Source organism: Erythrolamprus reginae, chromosome 4, assembly GCF_031021105.1.
Source record: "Erythrolamprus reginae isolate rEryReg1 chromosome 4, rEryReg1.hap1, whole genome shotgun sequence".
NCBI lineage: Eukaryota > Metazoa > Chordata > Lepidosauria > Squamata > Dipsadidae > Erythrolamprus > Erythrolamprus reginae.
Window position 1 is genome coordinate 39,384,666 of NC_091953.1, and position 22,320 is coordinate 39,406,985.

Sequence of the window (22,320 nt, forward strand, 5' to 3'; positions counted from 1 at the left end):
GCAATCAAGAGAGCTTGGCCTTAATAACAGTTGAGTTTTGGCAGTCACGTTTATTAAGCCAGACAGTGGCCATAGCTTTTGAGTTCTGGGAAAGCATAAAGCTTGTCACACTGTGCGATTCAAAAAGACAATGATATTTTATTATATTTTCTACAGTGTCTTTACTTTCAAAGGCACTCTAAAAGTTAACAATAAGAAGAATCAAGAGCAACTAAAGAATATATAGACCTAATTAAAGTGAGCAAGCCATCGATATAATGGTTTAGCTTTCACTTGTTTAGTTACCTTTTCCAAAAATTGAATTCTGATGGTTTATTTTGAATTGTTGACTCTTACCTTACCTTACAATGCACACACCAATCCTCTGCTTGGGCCATATGGGAAGCCACAACTGCATCTTTTTTCACCAGAGCTTTGAAATTAGGCACCTTTTGATCATCCTTGCACTTTGTGTTCCATTCTTTTTAATTCTGTCATTTGTGGAAACTTCAGAATGCAGTTAAAATTGTAAAATGTTCAATCTTGATTAGACTGCTAAACATTGGTGTATTGGTGTGGGTTCAGGCATTTTCCGAAGAGATGTTCTCCCTTGTAACATGCTGTGGCCAGTTTCCATTTATGGTGGGTATCCACCTGCCAGTGAGAAGGTGGATACCCCAGAGAAGCCTGGGGGTTGTTCCTAATGACCAGGATGTGAACCTGGCAGCTGTCAATGAAGCATCCACCGTAATCTGCGCTGCCACAATCAGCTTGCTAACATCTTGCTGAGTTTGACCTCAGCCCAAGGAGGTCTGTGGTGGCCTTAGCCATATGAGGGAAGCTCTGGTGAAAAAAGATGCAGTTGTGGCTTCCCGTATGGCCCAAGCAGAGGATTGGTGTGTGCGTTGTAAGGTAAGGTCTGTGAGGCGGTCTTCTGGTCGAAGAGACTCTGCAGGGTCTCCCAGTACCGGGGTCAGAGTGTAAAGAGCTACAATCGGGGCATCTACAGATGGTATTTGTAGTATGTCAGCCAGATCTGGGGCAACATTGTAGACCCTCTTTTCCACTGCCGATGGACTAGGTCCCAATCCCGTGGTGGTCCATTGACGGGTTATGATACCCATAAACATCTTAAGGGCAGGAATCACTTCCTGTGGAGCAGGTTGGTCCAAGAACAGCAGATCTGTTTTATCTTGCGGTTGTGTGGATTCTGAGGTTAAAGGGGGCGGGGCTAATGCTGCCACGATCTGAGCTTTCTGAAGTAGTGGGCAAAGGAGATGGATGAGACCTTTCAAATTACAAAGCAGTAATTTCAGCTAAATTTAGGGACAATAGGAGTGATTAAGGGACAAAACGTTGAGCGTTGGCATTCTGCTCCGGATGATAGTATGATAGTATGACTGTGATTGGATGAATTTAATTGAATGGTTTTAATTGTCAGGGGGGGTTTAGACTGAGATTTTACGTTTGGGTTTCTTAAATTTTGTGTTTTGTATTTGATTTTATCTTGTAAGCCACTCTAAGTCCACTGGAGAAGGGCGGACTAGAAATACAAACAAACAAACAACTCACAAGGCAACCTCTGGGAGTTCAATCGATCATTCCAATGCCCTTCTAAGAGCCAACCAGCTACCAGAGGACTTCAAAAAGGCAGGCACGACTTTTCCCGCCTGATAAGAAGCCTCCCTGCTGGTATCTGCCCCTCTAAGGGAGAGAGAACCGAAATGGGCAATTTGGGACTTTTTTCTACCTTCTAAGAACCCCCAGGGTCCAAGGAAGAAGAGGATTAGTTACACAGATGGAAAGGGAAGAAATTGAAAAGGAAACTCCCCCCTCCCTTTGGGAGCACGAGCAGTAGTTCTTGCTTCTGAATTTTCCCCAGTAACTTAGAATGGACACAACTCACAGAGGAAAGAAAACTTTCATATGAAAACTTTTTCTCTTTCCTGCAGCAATTTCCAAAGAACACTTTACTAAGAAGAGCTGTAGCACAATTTGTCCCAGTAGAGCGAGTGAGGAAAAGAATTGGAGCCAGGAAGTACATCATCAACATAAATAGAAGCTTTGGCAGGCCCAGTCCAATCATCGAGCAGACAGGATTAACCCATGCATGGCTGCTATATCCACCATGAGGAAGAACTTGATATTCTCTCTGTTCCTTTTTAACATCTAGTGAGGCCATTAGGAGAGATCATTCATCGCTAGGAGTTGAGGTATCACTAGTATTCTGATATTAAACTTTATAACTCCACCCCTGGTGAGCCAAGTGACATTCAAGTTTCAAGTTCAAGTTTCAAGTTTTATTGGATTTATATGCCGCCCCTCTCCGAAAACTCGGGGCGGCTGACAGCAATCATAGACAATATACAATAATAATCCAATACTAAAAGCAAATTAAAACCCCTTAATATAGAAAACCAGCACACATACAAACATACCATGCATACCATTGTAACGGCCTAGGGGGAGAAGAAATCTTAATTCCCCCATTGTGGCTGTCCTCTTGTGGTGCATAGAGGCCAAGGCAAACTGGATGGGGAACTACAGGCTTCAGTTGAACCCTGGCAAGAACAAGTAGTTTTAGGTGCCGGGAACTTTAATATCTGATATCTTAATATATTTAATATCCTTAGTTCTGGATGGAGTGGCACAACTCCAAACATACCCAATCTGCAACTTGAGGATTCTCCTTGACTTGCAATTCCTGCTCAAAAAACAGGTGGCAGTCGCAGCCAAGAGAGCCTTTGTACCAGTCTTATGCACCAGTTCCAGCCTTTCCTGTATAAGATGTCCCTGTGCTCAGTCACTCAAGCCCTTGTTATTGCATATTTCGATTACTGCAATGCATTCTACATGGGCTTATCTATTTGAAAGCTACAGCTGGTGCAGAGTGCAGCAGCACAGGCAATTCTTAGGGCCTCTAGAGTGGCCCATGTTACACCATGCTCTGTGAACTGCACTGGTTACAATTTTGCTTCGGGGTGCAATTCAAGGAATTAATTATTGCCTTTAAAGTCCTGCATGGCATGGGTCCACGTTACTTGAGGAACTGTCTCACCATTATGGGACTGGTCTGCCCCATCCACTAGCAGAGGGGCATATTGCGGATCTCATCAGTCCAGAAATTTTGGTTGGTAGGGCCAAGCAGAGCCTTCTCTCCCACCACTCCTACCATTTGAAATATCTTACCCCGAGATGAGATTGGCTCCTACCCTTCTGACCTTTTGCAAGATCTGCCTCAGAATTATCTGTGTTTTGTTCCTTCTTTGTTTATTAACCAATAAGCAATAAAAACAAATTAAAAACAGATTGTGCGTGAATTCTTGGAAATTTCATTGATACTTTTGTTAATATAGTTTTTAATGTTACATTATAAAAGACATGTATCTAACAAAGCTATTTCCTAAGGTTAAAACCCAATTTTTTACATAACATTTTAAATCTCTATTTCCAGCTTTCACATATTCTAAGGACCTCAAAAGCATCAATTTACAATTATTTGTTCTCACTTCATAAGTATCTTGGTAAATGCACTGTTCCTTAGCAGTAAATTTCTGGCAGTGGAAAAAGGAGTGATTGTTGCCATTTCATAAAATTGGAAGGAAAAATTTTAATTCTTCCCTTTATATTTTAATCCCATTTTGGTTGCTTAAAGCTTCTTAGCCACTGAAACAACTCACATTTTATGGGAATCTATCTCATGAAGGACAAAATCAAATGCAAGGTTAAGACAAAAATTATTTAAGAACAAAAAGACATTTTCATGTTCAAAAAATGGGAGACTTTTATAGCAAGACTGTTATTGAATCTCAATAATGACTTATAGATTAAAAATCTTTAAAACAGATAGAAAAGAAATGTCAAAAACTAAACTTAGGGATATTACTAGTTATCTAGTCTGTTAACACACTCGTGTTAATTTGCCAAAATAAACTGAAACAAGGGTCTACTGTTCTTACCTGCTTTTTAACTAACCACAAAATATATAAACAGGAAATCTGTTTTCAGCATGTTACGCTATAGAATTTTAATACACATATTTGCTATTTTCACAATAGCAACAAATTTTAATTATTCAAGATTTGTAAGTTGCAATGCATATAACATAAAACTGTCCAAAAACTGGCTGTATCAAAATCCAAAAATTATGTTTCTTCTCTATCATCTCATTTTTGACAATTAAACATCAGATCCAGACACTAAAAAGGAATACTTTGCTGGGACAATTCATAGCTACTTTCACAAAATCCTACAAAATAATACTACTACAAAATCCTACAAAATAATAATAATGCCATTCTTAATAAGCAGGAAAAGATTGAACTTTAAATGTTTATAGACATAAATTGTAAGATTTATTGAAAGACAATCATTTTAAAAATATACCAACTGGGTGAACTATAAATAATACAACTATTTGAGTTTTAATGTCTATTTGTGAGGTCTCTAGGCAACTTGTATTAAGGTAAAGTGTTATATAATTAAAAAGCCTTTAAAAAAGCAAGAATCTGTTAAATAGACATTATTTAGTTAAAATTTTAGTTCATTAGTTCATAAGTTCATTAAAAATTTAATGAACTTATTTGCAATCTGATATACTCTAGACTGGTTGAAATAGTCCCTTCATCTTTTTGTGATGGAAATAATACAGCACGGTATCTTCCATTACCTATATAATTTCTTGCTTCATGTAAAATTAAGATTAAAGGTTTTGGAACAAGTAGCACAAGAAATCAAATTCAATTTCTCTCTTTTTGGACTGCCTTGTTCTGAACCTATTGACTACTCTGCTCAGTTCAAATGAAATAAGAAAATAGAAAACTTCCTGGATTTTCATAGAAAGCTTCCCGGGTTTGGTCCCTGATGAAAGGGCGATGTATGTATATCCAAAAGGCAAGATACGATCATCTGTATTGAACCATTAAAAGCATTAACATTTTAAATTATTAAGTTTTTAATATTCAGAAATGTGAAATATTTATGTTTCTACCAACAGCAAAACAAACTATAGTGGCTAATGTGGCAGTGACCTCTTCACATAAGAACAGGAATAACAGACAACCAAACACTCAATACATGAAAGGCATGAGGGACTTGTAGGGCATGTCAAATTTTCAACTTTCAATTTCCAAACAGCAATGGGTCCTCAAAAGTTGCGAAATACTTTGGGGATTGTAAAGCTGGTTTGGTTTGGTTACCTTAATATAATTTAGACATACTTAGCAGGTAAGTATGCCGCCCCTGCGGAGAGGGGCGGCATACAAATCTAAATAATAAATAAATAAATAAATAAATATCATAACTTTTTAACATTTTGTTCATTTCCTTTGGGGGGGGTGATTACATTTATTCACACTTATCTCTTTAAGCTCTCAGGAACACAACTTTAAAACAAACTAAACAACTTGTGATGCCTTGTGTTAAGGAGTGTGCAGAACAACCCTTGAGTTATCAAACACATGCACAGAGGAAACGTGGGATTCAGGCAGATATCCAGGAGATATGAGTACTTATTCAGTCATTCAAAACAGATACATTACAGTTCAATTAGAGTTTACTTTAGAAATAGCACAGTCAAGTTAAACAGTCGAGTCACACACATTCAAATCAGTCAACAAGCCTGTCTTTGTCTTACATATCAGACATACATTACAGTTTACAAATACATCAAAATTAATAAAGAGTTTACTACATCAGTCACAGTGAATCAGCAGAAAGAGCAGAGAGAGCTTTTTAGCTCTCATGCTTTCATGCCTTATTCTATTTCATTCTACCTGTCATGCTTTCTAGCTCCCTCTTAGGGCAATTTCCAACACTACCTCTTAAAGCTATAGTACTTCAATATAAACAAACATTCGTTGTTAGCTTGTTTATATACTGCAAGCCCAACTTTTTGTACAGAGTACTAATACCTTGGGTTATCATATTTAAGAGATATTTATTTATCAAATTCCCCAATATCTTCAACAAAGGTCGTTTTCTAGAGTACTTGAGAACTTCTTTAGAAGTCAGAGATATATAGCCCATACTGATCTGTATAGCAATCAAATATTAGGAATTACCCACATGAAATGTTTTATAGCATTTTGTATTAAATCATAAAATTCCTTATCATATTTTTGATGTCACAAAATTTTTTATAATTTTTTCCAAATTTCAATACCACAGGAATTAGGGGTCATTAATTTTGGACCCATTCTGTACCCACTCAACATTCCTTGCTTCAAAAAGTTTCCCCCGTTATATAATATTTATTCCTGTTAAAGGCTACAAAGAAGAGTTTTTGAAATATGTACTATAGATACAGTATTTCTTGAAGCTATGGTTTTAACAAATATAATTTCTAACTAAAGAGAGATGCTTTAAAATGATCCAAACAAAAATGTCCAAAGTAAGCTATAAAAATATTTGTGCAGCAGTTAGTAATTGGAGAAAAGGAGAGGGGGTATTTTTATGTTCCTTAACTTTGGGGGGAGGAGGCGGTTACTTTTTAATTTACTTTTCAAAATATTTGTGTGTGTGTGTGTTTATATACTTTTTGTTTGTTTGCGTGTTTTATTTAACAAATGCTAAATGTTATAAGTACTTGCTTGTGACTGGCAGCCTGGTTGTTAAATGAAGTAATTTTTTTTTTGTTTTATATTTTTTGTATTAGTTAATAAAGGAAAAAACAAATAAAGAAGATACTTTTATTTGTGTGTCCAACAACAAACCCATTTACTCCTCTCCTCAAGAACACCAGTCTCAGCTGAGAAAATTTAGGCAACCTTTTTTTTTTTTTTTTACAATATTTTTAGCTCTGCTTCCTCCTTCCTGGTAGCCTTCTTTGAGAGACCAGATGGTTTGCTGGTAGAAAAATAAGCTGTTTCAAATCCAAGTCTCTTTGAAAGGTTAAAGAAGTTTTACAGGCCAATAACAATAATAAGAGAACCCAATAACAGGGTGTGTATCTGCATGTGTACTCACTGTCTCCTTTACTTTTTCTTTTCATCGCTCTTTAAAAGCTCTTTACCCTCAGCTCTTCTGAGACCAAGTTTGAAAATACTCATACTTATTCCCAGTACGGCTGGTGTTTCCTTTTCACAACAGCTAATGGTTTTACAGTGGTATCTATTTTTTATGTTTAAAACTGCAGCAAAATCTATATTCTACTTATTATATTCCTTTTCATAACTATAACAAGGATTGCAATAATATAGATGCATAATAGATATTTAATCCACTGTTATTAGCTCTATCTTATGGATCTTACTACTATAAAAAGGTGCATAAATCCGAACCATAATCTGATAATGCATCATATGGTATTAGAACTTACATATGAAATAAAGGAATGCTGCATATTTACTACCCTGTTTTCCACAAAATAAGTCATCCCCTGATAATAAGCCCAAGCAGGCTTTTGAGTGCATGGCAATAAGGCCAAGAACTTATTTCAGGGTTTAAAAAAATATAAGACAGAGTCTTATTTTCAGGAAAACATGGTAGATATCATCTGGCTATAAACTGGCAACGATTAACCATACTGCTAATTGCCTTTGGCTTTTTTCCTCACTGCTATTAAACTTTTGAAGCTTATTAATTCCATGCAGAATATTATATTAAAAGTTTAAAAACCAACCAATTATCAGGAAGTTATTTTTTTATCAATTTTCTAATGTTAACAGACAATCTAAAAGAAATTTTCATGTAAGTGATCTTTTATATTATATTTATTATTATATTTACATTGCACCTTTTTCTATGAGAAAATGTATTATTACAACTAAAGACCTCCCAATCAATCTCTTATTTACAGTCTAACAAAATCAGGAAATACAGGTAGTCATCGACTTACAATTTATTTAATGTCTGAAGTTACAAGGGCACTGAAAAAAGTGACTTGTGTGTTTTTCACATTTATGACTATTGCAGTGTCCCCATGGCCATGTGATCACAATTCAGACACTTGGCCACTGGCCATATTTATGACAGTTGCAGTATTGCAGGTCATGTGATCTCCTTTTGTGACTCTGACAAAGTCAATGGAGATTCACTTAACAACTGTGAAATTAATTTAACAATTGCAATGATTCTCTTAAAAGTGACTAGAAAGGTTATAAAATAGGGCAAAACTCACAATGTCTAACCTTTGAATAAATGATCCATCAGTCAAATATATTGTACTATTGTGCTGCAAGGAATCATAACAGCCCACATAAGAGATAAAATTATGTAACAAATGTTACAACACTGCAATGCAAGTTTATCCCCTTTTGTTTGTGCATCATAACATCAGTTACACACTCAATGAGTATCAAAGTTTGGATCACAATTCTTTCTTCATTTCCCTGACAAAATTGTTGGTATTCTGTGGACACAGCTGGAAAGCATATAAACATCTTGCAAGGGAATACAAACTATTTCCATATTGTTATATGAATATGACTATTTAATTATGAGAAATAAAATATGTACGAAACTCTTCTTCTTAATGTGTTTCCAAGGAAAAGGATATTTCAGATTAAACTATGAAGTCTTAAGGAAGATTCCATCTCTTAAAATTTATCTCTCTGTTATTTTGACACATAGAGGGGGAGAAATGTGCTAGAGAAACCACTTGGGTTATTGTCCAGCATACATTATCCATCACTTGGAAGAATGCATACTGAATAAGCAATTTGGTACAGAGAAAGAAATTATGCAAATATAAAAGAGTAAGTAAAATATTAGTTATTCTTATGAATTATTGCAATGTTTTCTGCATGTGACTGTCCTTAAAGTAAACTAATAGTCCAAGAATTTAGGTTCATTGTAGCAATTTTAAAAGAACTAAATGCAATTTGAGACTGTAGTCAACATTTTTAAACCTGAATAACACCCAATCACATTATGGATTGCATCTTCCTATTCAGCCTACCTACACTTATGAAATTTTGCAGGTTTTGTATGCAGGATACATCAATTTTTTCCTCCTTCACCTATTTCAGGTGTGTCAAACTCAATTTAATTGAGGCCGCATCAGGGTTGTGTTGGAGCGTGGGGGGCCAAGGTGAGCATGATCAGCTCAACATCACTCATCAGGCTCTCCTATGATGGCCGAAGCGCTTTGCCAGCGAAAACGTGCTTCTAAGCTCCGTTTTGGATTCTGACAGCCTCCTGCAACCCTCTGCCAGTTAAAACAGAGCTCAGGAAGGGCACACGCAGCCCACCCAAGCTCTATTTTTGCAGGAAGATGGGCCTGTCCTTCACTGTTTCCAAGGTGGCCCCGGACCTTGAGTTTGACACCGCTGACCTAGATGATTTAAGTTCATAGTTTTCCATTCATTTGACTTCTGCATGATTATTAATGATTAAACTAATGCAAACTCTTGTATGCAAAAGTATACCTTTTGCTCTAATATCAGCACTGTCTCCTTAGCAGAAAAACTTCAAACAGGTATTCTTATAACTGTTTTCCAGTCTCTGACATTAACTGAGAGGCATTTTTCTCCATTTCACTATACACTTTTTTCCAGCTGTGCAATGTTTGACAAGTTCCTTATATGCACAGCCCATTTCAAAACACCCTTAGCATCTCAATGTGATTTAAACTTCAATGTTAATTTGACCGTTTCAAAACCTTCATTTCCTGGAATGTTTAGTGATATACTCATATGGCAAGAATGACTCAAATTTTCATTAACTTCAAACTTCTGACAGGTGTAGTAATCATGTTATCCTCAAACACTCTTGGGTACAATGATGATTCTATGGTGGATTCTATGATGGTTTGCCATCCAGACCCTGATGCAGCAAAGTAGCTTCAAAGCACATAATTTCCACTATCATGCTTACAGTTGATAAGAGGTTCTTCTGGCAAATGATATATTAGTTTTCATTAAACCAATCTTCTAGGAAGGTGGCCAAATAATACAATTTTGCCTTATGTAACCAAAGCATATTATTCCAGAAGTTGTGGTATTTGCCTAGATCTAATTTGTTGAGTCCTTTCCAATAGTAGACTCATAATTTTTTATATTAATAATGAGGACAGTTATCTTTATATCAAATAATAAAAGTCTGGATTTTTAGAGACTTTTTTCAACATCTGGAATTATATTATTAGGGTGAATTTGCTGAGACAATCTAAACTTATTTTAAATCTTTTCCACTTGTACTTGATCTTTCAGACAGTGGAATGACTGAGATCCAATTATTTGGCAATCTTTTAAAATCCCTTCTGAGGATCACGGGCATCTTTAACTTTCTTTCAGAAGGGCTCAGAGAGATCTTTTAATCTAGGAATGGTAATATCACACACAATAAGAAACAAATCAAAATAAATATTTAAATAAGATTAAGCTTTTCTAGATCTTCTATAATGATATTTTAATCATTAGCATCCAGTCTTGCATCCAATTCTGATTTTATGTATTTTGAGTTATGATAAATGTTAGGGTATATTTACTTTTTCCACATACAGAATCTGTGTTTATGTGTATTTAAATTATGCAGTGGAATACCAAATGTAAGAAGTACATATTTATTATATTACATCCCCTTTATATATTAATATCATTAAAATTAAGATCAAATATATGTATGTTGAAATATGTTAAAAGTAAAATGTCAGTGAGTATATTCATTCAATTTTTCAATTACAGCTGTATATTTTTCTAAAATCACTTCCCATATTTTTCATCTTAATTACAGATATAAATTAAGCAATCATCAAATACACCAACCAAGGTTTTCATTATTTTTAATTAAAGAAAGATCATCTAATTCTTTTCATTTTATTATATAGTTGAACTAGTATATATTTTGATGTTTGCAGATGAAAGAAAAAGTGTAAAAACATTGTTGTACAAACTCTATTGTAAAAAAACTTGAAAATTAAGATGTTTTAATGACAGAATCAACATAAAGATTCTTAGCAATTATCATTAATTTTCTTGAGCACATACAGAGACACTGAAAAAAACACTACCATATAAAATCTTTCAGAACTAGACAAACAATGTGCCACTTCAAAGTGACTGCATACATATTTGTTTATTTCATCTACTTTCATCTTACATAAATAGCCACTCTTTCATATTTAAAATTAAAGCAATATGTTGTTAGTAAGTTATTCAATGAGGTTAGCTTCATTTGCTTGAAATCTGACAATACTTAGGCACCAATTATTAAGTGATTGTGTATATATACCTAATGGGAAACGATAGGTTGTACTGCAAAATATTTGCAGCTTTATTAGGCTTAACACACAATTATCTGTGACAGAAAAGTCAAGAGCTCAGAAACTGAGCTAAGTGATAACAAGCCAGCCATAGTTTATCGACATATAAAGGAGAATGGCTTTAGTCTTAACAAAGATTTTTCCTCATTCATGTTTCTAACGATAGTGTCCCATTACCATTTCAACAAGCCATAAATACATCAGTTTCAGGGAGCATAGATGATTATAGTAAGTTATACTGAAACCATTTCTTGATTTTTATTAACATTTTTATATTAAAGAGATATGAACAGAATCTGAAATATCTATTTTATTGACTTTTAATTTTGTTAATAAGTTGGACTCCTAATTAATTCAAAAGTTTAAGTTACTAAAAACATATTCAGAATATAGATGGGTTGTGTTATTAATCTAAGCATTTCCAACATAAGATTGTGTTATCCAATAAATTACTATATCAGTTTTATTGGAATAAAATTCCTTTAAATGATATTTGAAAGAAAAAAATCTTTGTTCATGTGTGAGAAAACAAAAATAATCCTTCCTCTATTGATGACAATAACATTATCATCATGCTTCTGTTAATATATTCCACCAGATCTTGCCTTGGTCATTAAAAAAAAAAGGAAATCTAAACTTTTCTCCACTATATTATTTCTTCTTGGTTTGCAGTGCCCTTGTAAGATATTTGATTTGGAAAGCAATTTAAAGTATCAGTCTAACTTATGCCAATATAAAATTGCTAATTAAGATATACAAATTGTTGATGGCTTTTATATTTTAGGATCTATCATCATCAGTAAAGGAACAAGCAATCATAAAATACATCATAAATTAGCTGTTGGTAGAATAGGCCAGAAAGCCCTGAAAAAGGTATTCAGATGCCATTGGAGTCCTCAGAGAGGAGTGGCATATAAATCAAATCAAATCAAACAATCAATCAATCTCTATTGGTTACCACAAAAGAGCCGACAGACTGCACCCAAAATCTGGGTCATATGATTCCCATGGAAATGAAATTTGACAAACTTTATAAAACACATTATGATATAAAAATTAATGTACATTAGAATTTATGCCATTGTTGAAGGCAGTGAAGAATCTGGTAAGGAAATAAAGTAGTACCTCGTGATATGAACCCCTCATCTTACGAACTTTTCGAGATACGAACCCGGGATTCGGGTTTTTTGTACCTCTTCTTACGAACTTTTTTCACCTTACGAACCTGCCACCACGAATGCCGAACCCGGAAGCTCAGCAAAAGTTCGGGTTCGGCCGAGAAGCGCCACCGCCCGGCTGTCACCTTTTGAAGCAGCCGGGGGGCTTCTCACTGTTCTCCTGAACGCCGAATCCGGAAGTTTGGCAAAAGTTCGGGTTCGGTGTTCAGGTGAACACCGAGAAGCGCCGCCACCTGGCTGTCACCTTGCCAGAAGAGCCGTGGATCTATAAATAATACAACTTTGACATCACGGAGATGTCCTTCCTGGCTGGCCGAAACGTGGACTCCATTTTCATTTCTCATAGCACAACACTTATACATAAGCAAAATTTAACTAGCTTTATAAATGATGCAAAACAATAAAACAAATATAAGGCAGAATAATTTCAATTTACTTAGCTTGCTACCTGAACAGTAGCCAATTAGTTACAAGTGATTCAACATTTAAATATAAAACTGTTTCTGTGTATATCCATTTGATGTTTTATTCTACTTATTATGGGGGGGAGAACCTAAGCTGTTTCAAATATGAAATGATGGATTAGGCCACTTTAAAGTCAGAAATCAAGAAAACCTTTCATGCAACAAAAGGATAAAAGTACTAAGTTCTTCCACTTCATGTTTGCCACCCACTTTCCTGTCTCAAAGTTGAAAGGTTTTCCTCATTTTTCAGCATTTCTTTCTCAAAGCAACATTTCTTAACTATCTACTTAGCTATTAACTTTATCCAAAATAGGAGTGTTCAGTATTTTAAAAATTGTTTTCTATAAATGAAGTTAATACATCAAATAGGTGGGTACCCATGTTCTTGTATCACACAAATTCTTAATTTTAATTAAAAACATTATAATTATTAAAATATAGCTTGCATTCTGAGTTAATAATGATTAGTGACTCAGAATGCAAGCTATATTTTAATAATTATAATGTCTTAATATTTTAACAGCAATTTTAAATGCCATCTTTTTTGTCTTTTAGAGACATTTCATAATTTAAAATGAGTACCAAACATGTTTTTAATTAAAATTAAGAATTTTAACCTTAAAACCTGGAATATTAAATAAAGAGTATATATTTTAGAATATAATCGTTATTTCATATATATATAGAAATACAAGTAGTTCCATAACAGACTTCAAAAACCCATCTAAGTCTCATCTAATACTATTAGTTTACAGGGAAACAAGCGTCAACACTGACATTTAGAAGCTTTTTCAAACATACAATTAAACTGCAACTGGTCTAACAGAATATGCAAAACTATTTTACAAACAAATGAAACTAATTCTACTACAAACTGGTATTTCCAATAAATTAATCTTTATTTCTGCTAAACAGTCTAAAATCTCAATTGTCGCTCTCCAGAAAACATATCAAAAGGCTATCAATTTGAACAATACAAACTTGTGCATACATTAAAATGTTACATATTTTCACTCTGAATAGCAGAGTCTGAATTCAGCAAAGCCTGAATTCCATTCAGAAAGTATATAGAATGTTCCCAAAGAGGAAAAAATATAAATATACACTAAAATAATTACACAGTCTAAATAGATATGTAAATTCTCTTACCTGTCTTGTGACTGTTCTTCGTACATTCTTTCTTTTCCCTCCTTAAAAAGTCGTATAGCTCGTTTTGACTTTTTCATAAGACTATCAATATAGATTTTAAAATATTCATTTTCACTGAGCTGTGCAAGTTTCTGGTTGTCATCATACTTGCCCAAAATAAGTCTCAAGTGTTGGTACGTATCCGGTAAAATGTCAAGTATGTAAGGTGGGCTATTTTTCAACTGAAGTTTGGGATTCTGACACAGTCTGACCTGCAATTAAAGAATAATTTACATAAACAATTAAGTTCACCCATCTCAAAATTTATTGTGCATCAGTAAGGTACTGGTAGGAAGCTTACACCTATAACACTACCTAGAATTCAACTGTTCAGATACAGAGACCTGGCCTATAGGTGCTTTTTCAGGAGGCTTTTTTTTCTTTGAAGAAAAAAAGGAGATGAATATATTCTTTCTTCATTTTTGAGGTGTCATCAGTAAGTTTCACTCCTTATCCAAGAAGCTTCTTCAGCTCTGACAGGATTGTGGGGAATAGAAGGATTTATATTTTTTTCAGGAATATACTGTATGTATTATAATATAAGACATATATTCTCTTCCATTCTCCACTATCCTGTCAGAGCTGCAGAAGCTTCTTGAATGAGAAACGAAACGTCTTCAAAGAAAAACAAAACAAGAAAGTCCAGTTGCCTCCTGAAAAAGCACCTTTGGGACAATCATGAGCTGGATGACTGAGAATCTCTACAGACTTACAGAGGCCTATTATGAATGCTGGTCAAAAACACTGTTGGTTTTTAACTAACGACTGTAGAAATAATTTTACTATTATTGAACAACGAGGGGGGGAAATAAAAACAGCAAGATATAAAGACAAAATTGATTAATCAAGATTATTAAATAAATACAGCACCTTACTGATTACACCTCAAAAATGAAGATAGAATATAGTCATCTCTTTTCTTCTGGGTACCGTATATACTCGAGTATAAGCCGAGATTTTCAGCACAAAAAATGTGCTAAAAAAATCTAACCTCGGCTTATATTCGAGTCACTGACCTGAAAACTCCCGGGGAGCATTTTCCAAAGCTGCGCAGTTCAGATGTGAAAGGCAGGGAGGAAGGAAACCTCATGGCTCTGGAAACACAAGGCTTTTTTCTTTGTACGGCTGCTCTTGCTACAGCCCAGACGGCAATACCCCTCAGTTGCCTGATTGGCAGCAGGCTGAACCAATCATAGTTCCTCCTCTACACAGAAAGGAGGTACTGAGAGAGCTGCCTGATTGGCAGCAGGCTGAACTAATCGCAGCTCCTTCTCTAGTAGAAAGAGGGAAGGAGCGGGAGGGTTGAAGGGACTTTCAAAAGGAAGGAAAAGTGGATGAAAACAGGGCTTCCTCTCCTACTCAGAAATAGAAGTCCCTTCCAGTAAGCCAGCAACATATTTTACAAGTAAAATGTAAGTTACCCATTTAAATTTGATTCATTTCTAGGAACAGAAGAGGTAACTTTGTAAGAAAATATTGCTTCAATGGGGATAACTGTAATTAATTTTTTTCTTCCAAGTGGATTGTTAATGCTGACTTGTTTAAAAAAATACAAAGGTTAGAATAATATAATAGTATGAATTTTGGCATTAATCATTTGTTCTATATAATTAATATGAATAGATTTACCTTTTTTAGAGTGTGGTTTATCCTTGTGCAAGATAAATATCACGTAGAAGATAATGATTGAGAAACCCCGAAGTGTTATTTACTGATCTATTGAGATAGTAATGATTTTAACTTATGAAATATATTTTAAATGGCATGGCAGGCTGTTCCACAGATTCATTGTTCTAACTGTCAGGAATTTTCTCCTTAGTTCTAAGTTGCTTCTCTCCTTGTTTAGTTTCCACCCATTGCTTCTTTCCTGCCCTCAGGTGCTTTGGAGAATAGGTTGACTCTCTCTTTGTGGCAAACCCTGAGATATTGGAAGACTGCTCTCATATCTTCCCTGGGCCTTCTTTTCATTAAACTAGCCATGCCCAGTTCCTGCAACCGTTCTTCATTTTTTTAATTCTCCTACAAAAACAATTTTAAGAAGCTACAGTAGAAGAATATTCCATTTTTATAAGTTACCAGTAGCCACTGCATTTTCCACCCTAGGCTTTTTCAATTTCCATCCCAGGTATGGTATAGAACTGTTAATTTATTTAAACCACAAATCTGTCCAAGCAGTTTGTCACAACTTATGTTACCATTGTTGTTATTATTATTTATTTACTATATGTCCCAGCATGCATAGTGATCTTTCCTTCTATTTATCACCAAAACCATTTTTTAAGGAAGGGTGGGCTGAGAGAGTATGACTTCCCCTAAATCACCAAGTGGGATTCCATAGTATCCAAATACCATTATCTTTATATTATTTTATCTTATTAGTAAGCTTCTCAAAGTCATCAGGACTGGATAGCCTAAATACATGATAAAAATTAAAATATATAGAAATGAAAATAGGTGTTTGTCATTACACAGATAAGTCAAAACCTTACACATGTTGCTTGTGTGTAACAAATATTCCATCTGACTAAAGAGACGGCAAACCCCACAGGCCAATACCATATTTCCCCCAAAATAAGATCCTGAAATAAGTGCTTGGCCTTATTGTCTTTCACTCAAAAGCCGAATTGGGCTTATTGTCTTACTTTGGGATGTCTTACTTTGGGAGAAACAGGGTATATACTGCCCAAGGAGCTGCTGATACAGTTCTACAGAGGAATCATTGAATCTGTCATCTGCACCTTTATAACTGTCTGGTTAGGTTCTGCAACCCAACAAGACCAACACAGACTTCAGAGGATAATCAGAACTGTAGAAAAAACAATTGCTGCCAATCTGCCTCCTATTGAGGACCTATATACTGCACGAGTCAAAAAGAGGGCGGTGAAAATATTTACTGACCTCTCACATCCTGGACACAAATTGTTTCAACTCCTACCTTCAAAACATCGCTACAGAACACTGCACACCAAGACAACTAGACACAAGAACAGTTTTTTCCCATATGCCATCACTCTACTAAGCAAATAATTCCCTCAAAACTGTCAAAAATTTTACTAAGTCTGCACTTCTATTTCTACTAGTTTTTTCTCATCATTCCTATCACCATTTTCCTCCTGCCTAGGACTCTATGACTGTAACTTGCTGCTTTTATCCTAAGATTTTTATTAATATTGATTGTTTCTTCATTGCTTATTTGACCCCTATGACAATCATTGTGTTGTACCACATGATTCTTTACAAATCTATATTTTCTTTTATGTTCACTGAGAGCATGTGCACCAAGACAAATTCCTTGTGTGTCCAATCACACTTGGCCAATAAAGAATTCTATTCTATTCTATCTATTCTTAAACTGAAAAAATAGAACAGCTACCTGTTTCAATAACTTGCTGCTTGTATCCTAAGAGTTTTATTAATATTGATTGTTTCTTCATTGCTTATTTGACCCCTTTGACAATCATTGTGTTGTACCACATGATTCTTTACAAATCTATATTTTCTTTTATGTTCACTGAGAGCATGTACACCAAGACAAATTCCTTGTGTGTCCAATCACACTTGGCCAATAAAGAATTCTATTCTATCTATTCTTAAACAGAAAAAATAGAACAGCTACCTGTTTCAATAAAGGTTCTTGCAAAGACCAAAGCCAATTAAAAGAAAAAAGTATAGTCAGTATTTTGTCTTTTGCCATAAGATTAGCAAAACATATGTTGTGTACAAATAATATATAAACCATTCATTTACCAATCAACAGCAACACTGAAAAAAGTGACTTACAACTCATATATGGTTTGTCATATATGGTCCTCATATTTCCAACCAATTCAGCACCCCCATGAGAAAAAAATAGGGTACTTGGTAACCAACATTTATTTACGAGGGTTGTAGCATGTCCAAGTCATACAATTACCATTTGAGACCTTCTCAGCCAGCAAATCAATGGGGGAGGCTAGAATTGTTTAATTAAATGATTCACTTAAAAAATGATAGAAGATCATGAAATCACTTAATAACTCCTTTGCTTGGTTATAGAAATTCTAGTTCCAATTATGGTCATAAGCTGAAACGCATCCATACCATGTTTCCTTTTCAGTTAGTGTTACATTTCAGCTATTGTGTAGTTATTCTGTCTGTTTCTATAAATGTTTTAATAAATAAACTATTACAATATTTCAGCTGAATTTTTGGAGTTTCTGAGATAATTTTCTAATTCAACTTTCATATAATTGTAGTGTTTTATAATTTCTAAACACAACATGATCTGAAAGTACACTCATTTTGTAATCAATAACAAGATGTATTAACATCACATTTTTACAAATTGAATTTGGTTATTTTCTGAAGTACAATAACGGTTCAAGAACTTTTCTGTCTAAAGACTGAGCATGTATTTCAATATAAGTACCATACTACAGTATATAACTAAGCAATAGGTCACATTTAGCTAATAATAAACTGAGAGAAAGTACTATTGCCCCCATTTTTAAAAGGCCAATATTTCTATTTTGTGAAAACAACTTTTCTAGGTTTTTCAAGAAAAAGAAAGAGAAAATCTACACACCAAATCACTACCTGCATAGTTCTATAAAGGTATCTAACTGCAATTGCACCATGGAAAGCGGCCCTTGTACGTCAGTCCTTTAACAGTTCTTCATAAGGTTAAACTTAATTCTAGATTAAGACTGCACTGCTGCAAAATATGAATCGACATAAACATTTCATCCATCAAATAATGAGCAATAGTTTCTCTTAAAAATGTTTCATTGATTCCATATTTTATAAGGAATGAGGTCAAAAAGGCCCAAAACAGTTTTTAAAGTATGAAAACTATAAATTAGGTATTTATATGGATCTGTACGAGTAAAGAGCAAATGGCCAGACTTAGTAGCAAAGACAGTTCATTAAAATTCAGTAAACATAATACTTATCACAGTTAAGAATTTATTATTATCATTCTATTCAATACCAAAGGATACCGTGTAAACAGATTATATATAATGTGTTTACACAGTAAATGAAGCAGGCTTCCTTAGCACAGGAAATCAGAATGGCCTCACACCCATTACACCACTTCCTCCTGTGCAGTTAATGACTTTCAGGTGCTAAAAATTTGGCCAGAATAAAATTGGGTCAGATAGATAGATAGATGGATGGATGGATGGATGGATGGATGGATGGATGGATGGATGGATGGATGGACGGACGGACAGCTATACTGGACCAGTTTATAGATTATTTATTCATTAGTTACTTAACAAGGCTGTGTCCTGTTTCACACTAACCAGTATATAGACCATAATGTATGGCTACATATAACACCAAGCCACATTTTGCAACCCACATTACTTCTTAATACAAACTCAGTCATAATCAAGATACAGAATTTGCTATCAAAAGATGTAGCAACAAATCAGGAAAGTAAGAACTACTAAATTGAATTTGGATAGGAGACAATCAGAGAAATACCAGTGAAATAATTGCTAGATAACAATAGCTATATTTTGTTGTAAATTACTATTAAGAAAAAGCAATATACAAAATTATACATGACATATTTATAGAAAATATTTAAAAAGCTGTTACTTATGCTTATATATATCAGATGTTTTTGTATAAAAATATTAACATGAATGTAAATATTGCGTCAAATTTGGAAGTTTTGTATCACAATACTACATCTCTTCTCTCTTCCATTCAGCTTTCCAAAGATCTTTTTGACTATCATGATATACTATTTAGGTATTGCTAAATAGGTTATCGTCAGTTTGAAACAATATATGTATCTGGCTTCCCCCATTGATTCTGCTTGTCAGAAGGCACAAAAGATGATGACATGACTCTGGGGCAATGAAAAAATATAAGTCCGTTGCCAAGGATCTGAAATTTGATCATGGGAATTCTGCAACAGTTGAATTGTAAAAAACAGTCCTATGTCAAGCGATGTTGTTTTTTAAATCAGGGCAACCTGGTATACCCAAATATGAAATGGAGCATACTGCTTCCTCTTTCACCTTTCAGCCCCAATCCAGGAGCCTTCACAGGCAGTCATTTTTGCAACAAATAAAAATAAACACAGTCCCAAATCTGTGCTACTGTAACTTGACACTAAATAAATTGTTATTAAGTTGAGGACTACATGTATATAAACTTAGTTCAGAGGATGAAGAAAATTTAAATGAGTTTATAACATGAAATTTTAAAAAATCCCCAAAAGATACCAATTTTAAAGAAAAAAACTGGCATATTAAATATACATTTCACTGACCATTGATTTAGAAAAATGTAAAAACAAAATATCTAATTTTCAGTGATAAAAATGATAAAAAGGTTTTTTTAATTTTAAACCAAATAACATGGGTTTTTTCACACACATAGACCATGAACATCAAACAGATACAAATCCTACTTCATAGAAACATAGAAATATAGAGGTCTGACGGCAGAAAAAGACCTCATGGTCCATCTAGTCTGCCCTTATACTATTTTCTGTATTTTATCTCAGGATGGATATATGTTTATCCCAGGCATGTTTAAATTCAGTTACTGTGGATTTATCTACTACATCTGCTGGAAGTTTGTTCCAAGGATCTACTACTCTTTCAGTAAAATAATATTTTCTCATGTTGCTTTTGATCTTTCCCCCAACTAACTTCAGATTGTGTCCCCTTGTTCTTGTGTTCACTTTCCTATTAAAAACACGTCCCTCCTGGACCTTATTTAACCCTTTAACATATTTAAATGTTTCGATCATGTCCCCCCTTTTCCTTCTGTCCTCCAGACTATACAGATTGAGTTCATTAAGTCTTTCCTGATACATTTTATGTACATTCTTGTGGCCCGCCTTTGGACCTGTTCAATTTTGTCAATATCTTTTTGTAGGTGAGATCTCCAGAACTGAACACAGTATTCTAAATGTGGTCTCACCAGCACTCTATATAGTGGGATCATAATCTCCCTCTTCCTGCTTGTTATACCTCTAGCTATGCAACCAAGCATCCTACTTGCTTTCCCTACCGCCTGATTGCACTGTTCACCCATTTTGAGACTGTCAGAAATCACTATCATTTTGTTGACCGAGTTCACAAACATCATAGGTGTTCGGATTAAGCCCATGATTTCATATACCACACTAACTCATCAAAATAATATCAGTTATGAGTTTTAATATTCTTGTTTCTTATTTGTGTTTGAAAATTTAAAACTGTTACTATGTAATAACATTGTGCAAATCCTCCAAAAAAAAAACCCTTCTCAACTGAAATAACTTTGGCAGAAAAAATGTGGCAATGAGATCAATTGATGTTAAGGTACACATTTAAGTGTGAAGTTTTTTTTCTCTACCTCAGAAAAATATATCCAACTAGTCTATGAATTTTGGATTGCAGCCTACCTCTCCTTTAAAAATTAACACAACTGAGAAAGTTAATTTAAATTATTTTCAAATCCTAAATCCATTTAAAAATATGGTCTCAACTGTTAAGAGTAAACTTTTTCCAGACTCATGTAGCTGTTTTGGGAACTGCTTGAATATTTCCAGATATGTGCATGCACTCACACATAGATGTAATGAGTATAGTGATATAGCACCCATGAGACAACCATATGAGCCTAAAAAAATGATATGGCTGCTTCAACCATTTGAAAATACTGGGCACCAAGCTCTTCTAAACCAATTCTTTAGAATAATTTTTGCAGTAGTAATATTTAATTATTGCAATATATCTTGTAATCCGAAGTAAATAGGCAATGTATAAATGTTTTAAATAAAAACTGAAACTGAAATGCTAATAGTTATCTTATATTATGCATTTAGAGCATAGCTCTCATGAATGAATGTATTTGGTCCCGGGATAATGTAGCAATATCAAATCTGGATCAGTCACTGGATAAAAGTATACCATGGACAACTCTTTTTATATTTTTACTTTGGGAAGTAAGATCATAATCAGCAGTCAAGTGGTTATTCAAAATGATCCACATTCAACTTTTGGTATTTCTGGTCAAACAAATCAGAACAAAAAGTGATGTGAAAGATTCAGGCTTTAATAGGCAAAGTCAGACAGTAAAATATTTTGTGCTGGAATAGTCAGCTCATTATGTTACAGTCAATGTAATATAACTAGAATTGCATACTTATGTCCTGTAATTTTCCAACATTTTCAAGTTACAGTATGTCACAGAATTATAGAGTAGGAAGAGCAACTGAGATCATCATGTCCAACTTCCAGGTTAATGTTGGAATCCAACAAAAGTTTATTTAGCCAACAAAAATATAACCCATAAGCAGGTAATTGTTTTCACACTT

The 22,320-nt window shown here is 34.4% G+C and overlaps 1 protein-coding gene across 6 annotated transcripts in view; it reads right to left on the minus strand.

Moving 5' to 3' along the window:
• Window positions 1-22,320, minus strand: part of CBLB (Cbl proto-oncogene B) — an 80,641-nt gene that overhangs the window by 55,252 nt on the left and 3,069 nt on the right. For all 6 annotated transcript variants that reach the window (XR_011558962.1, XR_011558961.1, XM_070750097.1 and 3 more), the window contains exon 3: window positions 13,974-14,224. Coding sequence is in view for 4 of the 6 variants with exons in the window: in XM_070750097.1 (XP_070606198.1) it covers window positions 13,974-14,224 (251 nt within the window). In the remaining 2 variants the exon portion in view is untranslated. The remainder of the gene's footprint in view (window positions 1-13,973; window positions 14,225-22,320) is intronic.